At 40.1% G+C, this 13,514-nt stretch overlaps 1 protein-coding gene across 9 annotated transcripts in view; it reads right to left on the reverse strand.

Annotated features, from left to right (window-relative positions):
* Window positions 1–13,514, reverse strand: part of dab2ipb (DAB2 interacting protein b) — a 201,458-nt gene that overhangs the window by 5,936 nt on the left and 182,008 nt on the right. For all 9 annotated transcript variants that reach the window (XR_007265039.1, XM_048613455.1, XM_048613456.1 and 6 more), the window contains 2 exons: window positions 9,598–9,800; window positions 2,449–2,536 (listed from right to left, as the gene is read on the reverse strand). Coding sequence is in view for 8 of the 9 variants with exons in the window: in XM_048613455.1 (XP_048469412.1) it covers window positions 2,449–2,536; window positions 9,598–9,800 (291 nt within the window). In the remaining variant the exon portion in view is untranslated. The remainder of the gene's footprint in view (window positions 1–2,448; window positions 2,537–9,597; window positions 9,801–13,514) is intronic.

The following is a 13,514-nucleotide window of genomic DNA, read 5'->3' on the forward strand; positions in this document are numbered from 1 at the left end:
AGGCCCGAAACGTCAGCCTCTCTGCTCCTGTGATGCTGCTTGGCCTGCTGTGTTCATCCAGCCCTGCACCTTGTTGTCTCTGCTGCTTACATGTTTTGCAATATCTTTTATTCTAAGATTATATTAACAAAGACTAACATTGTCATTCTGCTTCTAAACTTTTACTGTTTAACAGTTGACTATAAATTGAAACAAAGGCAAATACAGCAAGAATAATCCATTAATAATTCACATTTGGGGGTAATTTCTCTTAATTAGCTGAGGAAGTGCTTGCATCTAACATCAGGAGCTCATGTCATATAATTGAACAATAGTCGGAACTTTTATGACAAATGGTTTAGAGACAAAATTCAACGCAATTACACTGTCTGCCTGTATTAGTTCAGTAAGTGCAGCAGAATTACAGGCAGCAATTATAAAACTGAGAGCTATGCAATAAATCTGACTGGCATAAATCAGATTGTGTGTGGAAAAAGTGCAAATAATAGACTGTCAACTAATGCAGGGAGGATGAAGTTATGTAATTAAACATTTCTTGTAATTTGATTTATACTGAGCTAACAGGACACAAATATGACCGAGTGGGCAATCTTCCCATTTTTCTGGCAAAGCAGGAGTCATGTCTTGTTTGGAATGTTTCTCAGAGCAAGAAAACTAGCTTGGCCTTGCACAATCTTACCAAACCCAATAGCCTCCTCCACTTTGCTGGTGTGAGTGCACTACTTCCCTTTGCTACCTCTATCTCTCTTACTGCACCCACCTTCAATCAAGGCGTCATGCTCAAAAGTGTGATACCACTCACCCCACAAGCCCTTTGCACAGCCTGCTCAATTGCTTGGGAAAACTCACCACCTACACCACACAGTCATAGCTTTCATCTTCCATAATATCTATGGCCTTCTCATTCCAGGAGCAAAACAATCCACAATACAGCAAAAGAGAAACAGGGTGGTGTGCTGCTTGTCGTTTGGTTCCTCACCTGTTATGAGCAGAGAATACTGACTACGACTGCAACATCAAAATTGGCACTTATCAAATAAAAATGCAAGATTCAAACCATACAGTGCAAACTGAGCAAGGTGATAGAAGTGTACAAAATAATGAGAGGCATGGATAGTCTGAGTCTTTTCTTTCCCAGTGTAGAAATGTCAATTTCTAAGGGACATAAGTTTAAGGTAAAAGGGGAGCAAGTTTAGAGGAGATGTGAGAGACAAGTTTTTCCACGGAGGGTGGTAAGTGCCCGGAGTGCACTATCAGAGGTGGTGGTGGAGGCAGACGCAATAGCAACATTTTAAGAGGCAAAAAGACTTTTAGTTTAGAATGGCATCATATTTCCATTCACAGCATGGTCAAGAATCAGCAGACACAGATTTAAATTGAATGGAAAATAAAGCCAAGATAACATGGGGATTAAAGGTTTTTACGTAGCAAGTGGTTAGGTGAGGGACTATACTGCTTGAGAATGTGGAGGAGGCCGATTTCAATCATGGCTTTGAAAAGGTTTACAAGAATCAAATTTCTCATTCTTGGAACCAGTTCTGAGGATAGATTGAAGAAGTTGAGACACTCTCCTTGGAGGGAAGAAGGCTGAGAGGAGATTTGGTAGGGGTTTTCAAAATCATGAGCAGGTTGGAGAAGCTACTCTCACTCATGAAAGGAAAAAGAATGAGAAGTCATAGATTTAAAGTGCTATGCAAATGAAGTAAGGGTGGTGTGAGGGAAAAAAAAAACTTTTTCATGCAATGAGTTGTTAGGATATGGAAATGTACTACCTGAAAATGAGGTGGTGGCAGGTTCAATTGAGGCCTTAAAAGGGCATTGGATGATTATTTGGATGGAAATGGTGTGCAGGGACATGGGCAAAAGGCAGAAGATTGGCACTCTAATAGAGCTGGTATACACACGATGGGCCAAATGACCACCTTCTGTGCCACAGGAATTCTGTGACTGTTCACCAATAATTCGAAGATAGACATAATTTTTCCCATAATCCTGAAAATTAAAAATCATTCTTGCAGAGAACTGGCATAGACATAATAGATTGAATGGACTTCTCTGATGTAACCATTCCATGATCCAGTGTCTTATAAATAAAGTGATTTTACCATTATCTGTTTCAGACTTGGGAAATACTTTATGGAGGTTTTCATTCTGAATACTTCTAGATGCAGGACAGATTTCTGTTAAACTGGTTTCTTCAAAGGTAGAATTTGAAGTACATCAGCTCAGACAATCAAATTCAGATTAAGTGAAGATCTAATCTTTTATGATTCAGACTGTGTTAAGACACCATCCTGCCTAAGCAGACAACACCCATTTCTTATTTAGGGACTGAATGGCTTCCAATACAACTTTTGTATTTTGCTTTCTACCCTCCATTAATTGTTGGCTAGCATCCCCATTTTATGTCAAACTTCGTTGTATAAAAGGTGGGAAACAGCATCTAACCTGTGCCTCAATGATCTTCTGCTTAGAGTCTACTGCTGCCTGCATCTCTGCATGATCTTTCTTCAGCTCATCTTCAACAGCCATTAATCTATAAGGAGAAAACATGAGCAACACAGCAGGTTCAATTAGTTCAGTAGAACTGATCAAACAGAATTGAAAGCTCAGTCAATCCTGCCGTGGTCAGAGATCAGACAAACCAACACACTGGTAAGCAGTATTCATTACATTCTGTAAATGAGGTACCAATACAGCTTTTAACATTCAACAATCTTTAATGTATTGAAGCAATCCTGTCTAACTGAAAGGGGGAGGGTTTTTACTGAACACAGCCACACAAAAGTCAGAATTCTCTCCTCCCTCCTGCAATTTTGTATTGCTTAAGTACCCCTTCAGTACTTCAATCACATGAATTTTCTTTTCCTGAACATTTTCAGTGTGTGTCAGCAGGCAGTATTCTATCCAAAGCCTTATGACCCAAAATTCACACTTGCAAAGTAGACCATTGGCTAACAATGGACAGTGAGAATCCAGGCAGCGGTTTCCCTCTTCAATGATAAATCTTCTATCTGGATGTTTTCTGATCAACTTGTTCAGAGATATTATTACACACTTCTAGAACAGATGAGACTAGAACTGGGGTCTTCTGGCTCAAAGGTAGGGATATGACCACCACACCACAGGCGTCCCTAAGATTCTTTAATTGCTTTTTTCTAATTAGCCTGTTCAGAGATGTAATTACATACCTCTGCAACAGATGGGACTTGAACCTGGGCCACATAACCTTTAATCTGCCATTCTGGCTGAGATCAGCTAAACCTGGGATCTTGTTAACCTACTGCTCATTTGGTTGAGTGAATCATGAGGAGAGCGCAGGTATTTTAAAAATTAATTAAGAGTAATTAGAAGTTTTTTAGAATCCCTACAGTGTGGAAACAGGCCCTTCGGCCCAACAAGTCCACACTGACTCTCAGACCATCCCACCCAGACCCATCCCCCTATAACCCACCTAATCTACACATCCCTGAACACTACGGGCAAATTAACATGTCCAATCCACCTAGCCTGAACATCTTTGGACTGTGGGAGGAAACTGGAGCACCCAGAGGAAACCCACGCAGACACAGGGAGAACGTGCAAACTCCACACAGACAATGGCCTGAGGGTGGAATTGAGCCCGGGTCCCTGGTGCTGTGAGACAGCAGCGCTAATCACTGAGCCACCGTGCTGCCTCTGACTACATTTCAAATGACTACAATTATTGACTACATTTAAGAAAATTCTTGGATACAAAATAAAACATGATAAATTTTTGAATTTTGATGAAAGTACACGTGTAAAACATCAACCAAGAGTGGAACACTGAAGGTGCTATCTTAAATTTACCTGCTGTGGTCTAGCCATCTGGTAATTAATAACAACGCAGAGAGGTGAAACTACCTGGAAGTTAATAACTATACAGGAATGGCGGCACTGGTTCTAGGACAGCCAGCCAGTCAGATTCAGACATGTCATTTGTTGCAAGGAAACCAACATATTCTGTGGTGACACCACTTTGCCTTCACATACTTCAAGAAAAATTACAGCATTGTCCTATGGGCATGTCTTCTTAGACTGACCCAACTCGGCACCAATTTTGCAATCACCGAATTTTATACCCCTTCTTAACTTAGTCGTAAAATAAATTTTGCACTATATTGTGACTGACAGGGGAGGAATGCACAATCCATTTAGTCCGACTAATACATGGTTTGCAACATAAAATAAAAATATTTTGCCCAAGTGCTGATATGGACAATCATACTAAACTTAGAATGAATAAATCTGTCAAGATTTCTTAAATAAACACAAAATTATCAATTCATTATAAAACAAAATCCATTAAAGATGATGCAGATTTGGTTAACGCAATTTATGACGTGCAAATAAATATTTACCCCTCTTCAGGCAAAACACACACATGTACACACACACTCCAGGTAAAAGGGGAATAAGAATTTCTCTCTGCAGAGATTGGCTTCAGCCAGAAAGTGTTTTTCTTTTTAATCATGGTTATTGTTAAAAGCAAAAGCAAAAGAAGAGGCAAAATGCAGAAACTTTCCAGTTCCAAAGTTTATTGACCTTTGGTCAAGTCACTGATCATGCTTGGTTGTCTGTGGGGTCTTGGTAGTCACAGTTTGGTCAGGAGAAATAATGTTGAAGATTTTTCAGTCACTCTTCCAGAAGAACAAACAAATTTCTGCCTGATCTCCCAATACAAGTGCTTCAGAAACAGGAGACATGAGCTGAACAGCTTGTTCTGTAGCAGGCTTTCCCCAACTGAAAATTCAAAAACAAACTCAGCCTGCAAACACTGTTCCAACAAAATAGCCATGAAACCCTAGATATAAAACAGTCTAGTGCTTTCACTGAAGTGAGTTCAAGTGACCTAGACAAGTAGTTATCAGGAATCATGCAGTTTCACATGAATTTCTTTTTATTAATTTGTGGGATGTGGGCATCGCTGGCTGGTCAGCATTTATTGCCCATCCTTAGTTGCCCTTGAGAAGGTGGTAATGGGTTCCATTTTCAACTGTAGTCTATGTGCTGTACAAAGACCCGCAATGCTGTTGCAAAGGGAATTCTATGATTGTGATCCAGAGACTGTGAAGGAACAGCAATAAATTTCCGAGTCAGAATGGTGTGTGGCTTGGAGGGGAATTAGCAGGTGGTAGTGGTGGTGTTCCCAATTGTCTACTGCCCTTATCCTTCTACATGGAAGTGGTCATGGTTTTGGAAGATACTGACTAAGGATCTTTGGTGAATGTTTTTCAATGCATCTTGTAGATAGTTCATACTGCTGCTACCGAGGGTTGGTGGTGGAAGGTGTGGATGTGGCGCCACTGAAGCAGGCTGCTTTGTCTTGGATCATGTTAAGCTTGTTGAGTGTTGTCGAAATGCACTTGTCCAGGCAAGTGTGGGGAATATTCCTTCATACTCGTGACTTGTATTTTGTAGATGGTGGACAGGGTTTGGCGATTCAGGAGGTGAGTTATTTGGTGCAGTACTCCTAATCTCTAACCTACTTTTGTAGCCACAGTATTTATATAGCAAGTCCAGCTCAATTTCTGGTCAATGGCAAAGCCCAGGCTGTCGATCGTGTAGGATTCAGTGATGGCAACATCATTGAATGTCAAGGAGTGGTGGTTAGATTGCGTCTCTTATTGAAGATGTTCATTGCCTGGCAGTTGTGTGGTGTGAATGTTACTTGCCATTTCTCAGCCCAAGCCTGGATATTGTTTATGTCTTATTGCATTTGAACATGGATTGCTTCAGTATCTCAGGAGTCACGAATGTGCAATGCTCAGCACCAACTATCAGCAAACATTTTGACCCCTTGATGGATGGAAAGTCATTGGTAAAGCAGCTTAAGATGTTTGGGCCTAGGATGCTACCCTGAGGAATTCCTGTAGAGATGTGCTGGAGAAGAGATTACTGACCTCTAACAACCATAACCATTTGCCTTTTGCGCATCTATAACTGCAACCAGCAGGGAGTTTGCCCCAGTTCCAGTTGATTCCAGTTTTGCTAGGGCTCCTAGATACTACACTACGTCAAATGACATTCTTGATGTCAAAGGCAATTTTATTTATTTTTTTTTTGTTTAAAAATTTCTGTGTCATATGATGTCATGGTTCATTGAAGTTTTTTTTAAAAAAGTAAATCATCCAGGCATCTCCACAATTTTTCAAACCCAAAGTCCACAGAAATTAATAAATATGAAACATTTTCATAACAGCCTCCACATATGTAATGTGCCAACCAATAGCTTGTGACAGGCATTTATTACTGTGTATCACAAAACCTGAAGTCTTTACATTCGATAAAATTAGCAGCACTTCTTTTTAAGTGACTACATAATTATTCATAGACAGTTTTTCAAGACTGGATATGGCTTTTTCTGCCTCTTCCATGTGGAATATAAGCTAGGAACTTGTGCACAATGTTTAATTTCTGGCCAGATCAACTCAGTAGTGATTAGGTGAGTGCTACACCTGAAAGTACTTGAGAGGAACATCAGTACTTATTCGTCTGTCTTTCAGCTTTCTTTTTGTTACCTATGCTAAAATGCAGGTTGATCACCCTATATATCAACAATTAAACATTTTGGAGTTTTTTTTTTGGATGCTCTTACAACAGCTCATCATGCCATCAACTCTCCCTGTTTAACTAGGCTTGAAGCATCAGGAGGGTCATCTTTAGCTTGCCTGCACTAGTGCTTGGATTACAAAAAGAACAGAAGAGAGTACGGCACAGGATCAGGCCCTTTGGCCCTCCAAGCCTGTGCCGATCATCATGCCCTGACTAAACTAAAAAGCAAACCTTCTGTCCTTATTTGGTCCGTATCCCTCTATTCCCTCCTTATCCATGTAACCATCCAATCACCTCTTAAATGTCACCAATGTGCCTGCTCCACTGCCTCTTCTGGCAGTGCATTCAAGACTCCTACCACTCTCTGTGTGAAAAACATCCCTCGCACATCTCCTTTAAACTTTTGCCCTCTCACCTTGAACCTGTGCCCCCTTGCAATTGAAACTTCAACCCTTGGAAAAAGCCTCTGACTATCCACCCTATCTATGCCTCTCATAATTTGTAGACCTCTATCAGGTCTCCTCTCAGCCACGGTCTTTCCAGTGAAAACAATTCTAGTCTTTTTAACCTTTCCTCATAGCCAATGCCCTCGAGACTGGGCACCATCCTGGTGAACATTCTCTGCACTCTCTCCAAAGCTTCCATATCCTTTTGGTAATGTGGCAACCAAAACTGCACACAATACTTCAAATACAGCCTAACAAGGGTTTTATATCGCTGCAACATGTTTTGCCAACTCTTGTACTCTATGCCCTGGCTGATGAAGGCAAGCATGCCATATGCCTTCTTAATCACTTTGGCCACCTGTGTTGCTGCTTTTAGGGAACTGTGGACCTGCACGGCCAGATCAGTCTGTATGTTAATGTTCCTAAGGGTTCTGTCATTAACAGTATAATTCACACCTAAATTTGATCCTCCAAAATGCATCACTTTGCATTTGTCTGGATTAAACTCCAGCTGCCATTTCTGTGCCCAAGTCGCCAATCTATCTATATCCTGTTGTATCCTTTAACAATCGTCGGCACTATCAGCAACTCCACTAATCTTTGTGTCATCTGCAAACTTACTAATCAGACCACCCATATTTACCTCCAGATCATTTATATATACTACAAACAACAGAGGACCCAAGACTGATCCCTGTGGAACACCACTAGTTACCAGTCTCCATTCTGAAAAACATCCTTCCACCGCTACCCTCTGTCTTCTATGACCAAGCCAGTTTTGTATCCATCGAGCCAGCCCATCACGAATCCCATGTGGTTTTAATTTTTGTACCAATCTGCCATGTGGGACTTTATCAAATGCCTTACTAATGACCGTATAAATTACATCCACAACGAATTATCTTTGTCACCTCTTCAAAACATTTGATCAGGTTGGTGAGATATGACCTTCCTCATACGAAACCATGCTGCCTGTCACTAAGTAGTCCATTTTCTTCCAAATGCGCATTTATCCTGTCCCTCAGTATCTTCTCTAAGAGCTTCCCCACCACAGATGTCAGACTCACCAGCTTATAATTTCCTGGATTATCCCTGCTTCCTTTCTTAAACAAGGGAATAACATTGGTTAATTTCCAGTCCCCTGGCATAAATGTGAAGATATCTGCTAATGCCCTTGCCTTGCCTCTCACAGTAACCTGGGATAGATCCCATCTGGCCCTGGGAAATTATCTACCTTAATGCAATTTAGGATACCCAAAATATCCTCCTGTAATATACTGACATTCTTTAGAGTATTCACACACTCATCGTTGACCTCAGCATCAGCCATGTCCTTCTCCTTGGTGAATACTGATACAAAGTACTTATTAAGGATCTCTCCCACTTCCTGTGGCTCCACGCGTAAGTTCCCTCTCCTTTGTCCTTGAAGGAGCCTACTCTTTCCCTTGCTAACCTCTTTCTTCTAATATATGTGTAAAAAGCCTTGAGATTCTCCTTGACCATGTTTGCTAAACGTGTTTCATGGCCCCTTTTAGCCTTCCTAATTCTGTGTTTAAGTTCTTTCCTAATTTCTTGATACTTCTCAAGGGCTTTGTCAGTTTGTAGCTGCCTAGACCTATTGTATGCTTCCTTTTTCCTTTTGACTAAGTTTACAATTTCCCTTATCATCATTGGTTCCTGGATCCTGCCATTCCTATCCTTGTCCTGCACTTTAATCAATTGGTCTTTAAAAACCTCCCACATTCCAGATGTTCATTTGCCCTCAAATAACTGCTCCCAATCCACATTCCACAGTTCTTGTCTAATTTGGATATAATTGGCCCTTGCCCAATTAAACATCCTCACCTAAGGGCCACTCTCTTGTCCTTGTCCGTGACTACTTGAAATGTTGGTCACTGAGCCCAAAATGCTCTCCTACTGAAACTTCGATCACCTGTCCTGACTCATTCCCTAATACCAAGTCTAGTATGGCCTCCTCTCTATCAACATACGGTCTCAAAAAGCCCTCCTGAACACATCTAACAAACTGATTCTACCCAATTAGAAATAAGAAGTATATCTTCACCAACTCATGCTTGTGTGTGCGTGCACAAACCACTGATCCAGAGCTGGATTTATTTCCCACCATTCAGACTATGAAATGGTTTATAGCCATTTGCCTCTGCCCCTGTCTGAAAACATTCTTGTAAGCAATTAGATAATTATCCCAGAATGCACTATAATTAATCAGCTTGAAAAACTAGGAACAGGCACCTATGCTCCTAACTGACTTCTGTAACTCGAAGGATGATGCTAGCAGAATCCAAACTCAAGGATTATGCTTATTGGGACTTGCAGGTGCATGCTTTCAAATAGGTTATGATAATATGAAACTAGCTTGATATGCAATTCCCTTGGAAATACTTGACTAATTTTTCAATAGAATCCTTGACCCTCAAAATGATGTAGGAGCTTGAAGTGATGCACTAGTAATTGGACTCTGTCAACATCAACATTTAGTTCACAATGTGCACTCTCCAAAATTCTGCATCATTGTAGAAATTACCCCAGGCAAAACAGATGGTTGGCTATATACCTGCTGATAATGCCTTTCATCTGCACCTCCTTGTCGTCTTGTTGTCTGCGAAGTCGTTCCTCACCCTCCTCCAGCCTGGCTTGGTATTCCAGCATCATCTTTTGTGCATGTTCCTCTTGGTTCTTTAAATGTACCTCATATTCTTCCAGCTTCCGATTGGATGCCCTCAGTTTATCCTGAAGTATAGCAATCTCCTGCTGATACTGATGTAAAGAAGGGAAGCTTAGGTGAGGTTGCATTTAGTTCCATTAAATTATTGCCAGCAAATCCAAAATTTTCAAATTTTTATCAACTAAACCTTTATTATCATTGAGCAGAGAAATGGCAAATGGAGTTTAATCTGGGTGAATGAGGGGTGATGCATTTTGGAAGATCTAATGTAGGAGGGAAGTATTCAGCAAAAGGCAGAACCCTTAGTAACATTAACATACAGGAGGGATCAAGGCGTACAGATCCACAGTTCCCTGAAAGTGACAATCCAAGTGGATAAGGTGGTCCAGAAGGCATATGGCATGTTTACCTTCATTAATCAGAGTGTAGAGTTTAAAAACTGTTAAGTCATGTTGCAGCTGGAAAGAACTTTAGTTAGGCCACACTGGAATATTGCATACAGTTCTGGTTACTACACTACCAGAGGGATGTGGGGGGTTTGGACAGGGTACAGAAATGTTTTACCACGATGTTTTGGAGTGTATTATCTATGAGGAGAAATTGGACAAACTTGGTTTGTTTTCACTTGAACATTGAACATTATGGGTAACCTGTTAAGTTTACCAGAGTATGAGAGGTGTGGATAGAATACATAGTCTGAGTCTTTTTGCCAGGAAAGAAATGCCAATTATTAGGGCACATAGGTTTAAGGTAAAAGGAGGTGTGAGAAACAGGTTTTTTACACAAAGGCTGATAAGTACCTGAAATGTTCTGCCAGAGAAGGTGGCGGAGGTGGATAAAACAGCAATGTTTAAGAGGCATTTTGACAGACAATTGAATAGGCAGGGAATAGCGGGATACAGACCGTATAGAGGCAAAAGCCTTTTAATGCAGAAAGACACCAGATATTGGCACAATCTTGGTGGGCCTAAGGGCCTGTTTCTCTGCTATGCTGTTTTTTGCTCTTCTATTTCTAACTAAGAAATTCTATTTCTTGAAGGGCTGTGATTTTTGAAGACTACCTTATCGTGCAAAGCACGGTGCGTAGATTAGTGATTTTGATTGGTAAGCTTAAAAGCTACTAATCTAGAATCCCTTTATACATGCTACTTCACTATAGTGCCAACTTCAAGTCCATCCAAAGTAAATTTCTTCATTCCCTCTTGCAACCAATATATTTGCTATCTCTGCAGCCATTTCTTTTAAGACCTTAGGATGCAGGCCATCAGGTTCATAGAACTTGTCAGCCTTTATCCCCATTACGTTTTCTAAATACATTAGGGATAGCCTCAGCTCACAGTATGAAACATGTTTAATGACTATATAGTATTGGCTTCTCAATGTTTGTAATGAATATAAAATGCATCATTCACCCTTCCAGGTAAAACAGATTGTGCATCAGTAACGAGCACTGTTCAGATAAGAAGCAGGTAGCTGATAAAGCTTTTAGTTCAGCGGTCTGCCATTTTAAGCATATGTAGTGATGTAAGCTTTTGAAATGAGTAGTTTAAAAAAGTATTTAAACCTAACAGCACTCAACTCTGTAGGAAGTAGCTACCATTATACATGGTGCCATAACCACAGCCCTCTACCAAAATAAAATAGTTTAGCAGAGATGCTTACTTACAAGAGTGCTACTTAAGTTTTCAGTCTCCAATTCAGACTCATCACAGTGAATGTGAGATAACAAGGTGTAGAGCTGGATGAACACAGCAGGCCAAGCAGCATCAGAGGAACAGGAAATGACATTTCGGGCCTAGACCCTTCTTCAAAAAACCCTAACCCTAACCCTAACCCTATCTCATCACAGTAAATCATGTTTTTGTGATGAGTAATGAACTGCAATTAATTATTGGTGTGGCAGTAAGGGAACATTTTGCAAATAGGTTTGAGAGGGTGAGAGTTTTAAACACGAATAGCTGGACAGCAAGAGGATCAGGAATTAATTTACTACAGTTCAATCTGGTTGAACTGGTGTCTGGTAAAATTACAACTGTGTATTTTGGTTATCATCTGGACAAACAGTGGGAAATACTCAAGTGTTCTATAGGAATCAAAAACAGTAAATAGCCCTAAACTTCAAAGGCTTCAGTTGCGTAGTTAGGAAATCTTGGCCAATAAATATACAGTATTAAATTAAAAAAGAAGCTTCCACAAACATAAGGAAAAGTGAAACTTAAAATAGCTAAGTGTGATAACTCAGACAGGGCAAATAGGAATCACTAATTCATCTCCTCATTGGAACTTGTTTAGCACAAATCTTCTTGCTAAAAGACAATGGACTGTCCAGCACAAACTTTTCATCTCAGCACTTTACTAAGCAGACCCCAGGGCCCTCTTGTGGTGCAGTGGTAGTGTCCCTACCCCTGGACCAGGTGGTCTAGGTTTAGGTCCTACCTGTTCCAGAAGTGTGTAATAACATTTCTGAACAGTTTGATTAGGAAAATAGGTTAAATAAAAAAAAATATATAAAGCAGACTCAGAAGGGACCTGTGGCATAGTGGTAGTGTCTCTACCCCAGCCAGGAGGCCCAGGTTCAAGACCCACCTGTTCTGTAGATGTGTAATAACATCTGTGAACAGGTTGATTCATAAAATATCTGTAAGCAGACCCAGGATTTAAAAAAAAAAGCAAACCCAGAGAATTCTTGTGATGCAGTGGTAGTGCCTCTACCCCTGAGTCGGGGGCCCTGGGTCCAAGTCCCACCTGCTCCAGAGGTGTGTAATAACATTTCTGGTTGATTACAAAAATTCAAAGCAGATCCAGGGATGAGTCAATAAAACTGTCTGTCTTAGGTTGGGACTAGCTTGTGTACATCATGAGCGGTGGCTCTAATTTGGTGATCAACAATAAATGATGTTCCTTTCCAATCAGATTTCCTGAGTTATTACACTAAGGAATACATTGAAATAAGAAGTGCAAGAAGGGAATATGAAAAATAATGAGATCTTAAAACCAACTGCAAATACTTTATAAATCTATTACATGTGGCAAACGTGAATGAAATACCATTAAAGACCTTTGAAGGCAAGAGTAAAATGGGCCTTAGGAAAGTGGAAGACTTGTTCAATAAGTTATTTTGTATCATTTTCATATTAGCAGTAAAGGCCTAAATACTAATGGCACAAATGAACCAAAATAAAATTAAATAACCTGACTTTAAACTAAAAAAGAAGTTAATTTATTATGTTTAAAGATTGGTAGGAATGATAACATGACTAATTTTGATATTCAATTTGAGGATCACAATCACCAGAAAGTATTCCAAAAACGAAATGGGGATAGAGGCCGACAAGTCCTCTGGACCTGCTGGCCTGCATCCTAAGGTCTTAAAAGAAGTGGCCACAGAGATAGCTCATTGGTTGCAAACATCCGAAATTCCCCAGATTCTGGAAACATCCCAGTGGATTAGAAAACTGAAAATATAATACCTCTCGACAAGAAAGGAGGGAGATAGAACACAGAAACTTTTAAGTCAGTAAGACCGACATCATTGAAAAATACTGGAAACTATTATTAAGGGGATAGTTGCTGGACATTTAGAACTTAAAATACAAATCAGGCAGAGTCAACACGATTTTCTGAAAGTGAAGTCAAGTTTAACGAATCTATTCTTTTGAATATGTAACAAACAGTGGATAAAGGAGAACAAGTGTAATGGATTTGGATTTCCAAAAGACATTCATAAGGTGCTATATAAAAGGCTACTACACAAGATTCATGGTATTAGGTGATGTATTAGAGTGGTGTGAGGGTTGCCCAATCAA

Source organism: Rhincodon typus, chromosome 28, assembly GCF_021869965.1.
Source record: "Rhincodon typus isolate 14 chromosome 28, sRhiTyp1.1, whole genome shotgun sequence".
NCBI lineage: Eukaryota > Metazoa > Chordata > Chondrichthyes > Orectolobiformes > Rhincodontidae > Rhincodon > Rhincodon typus.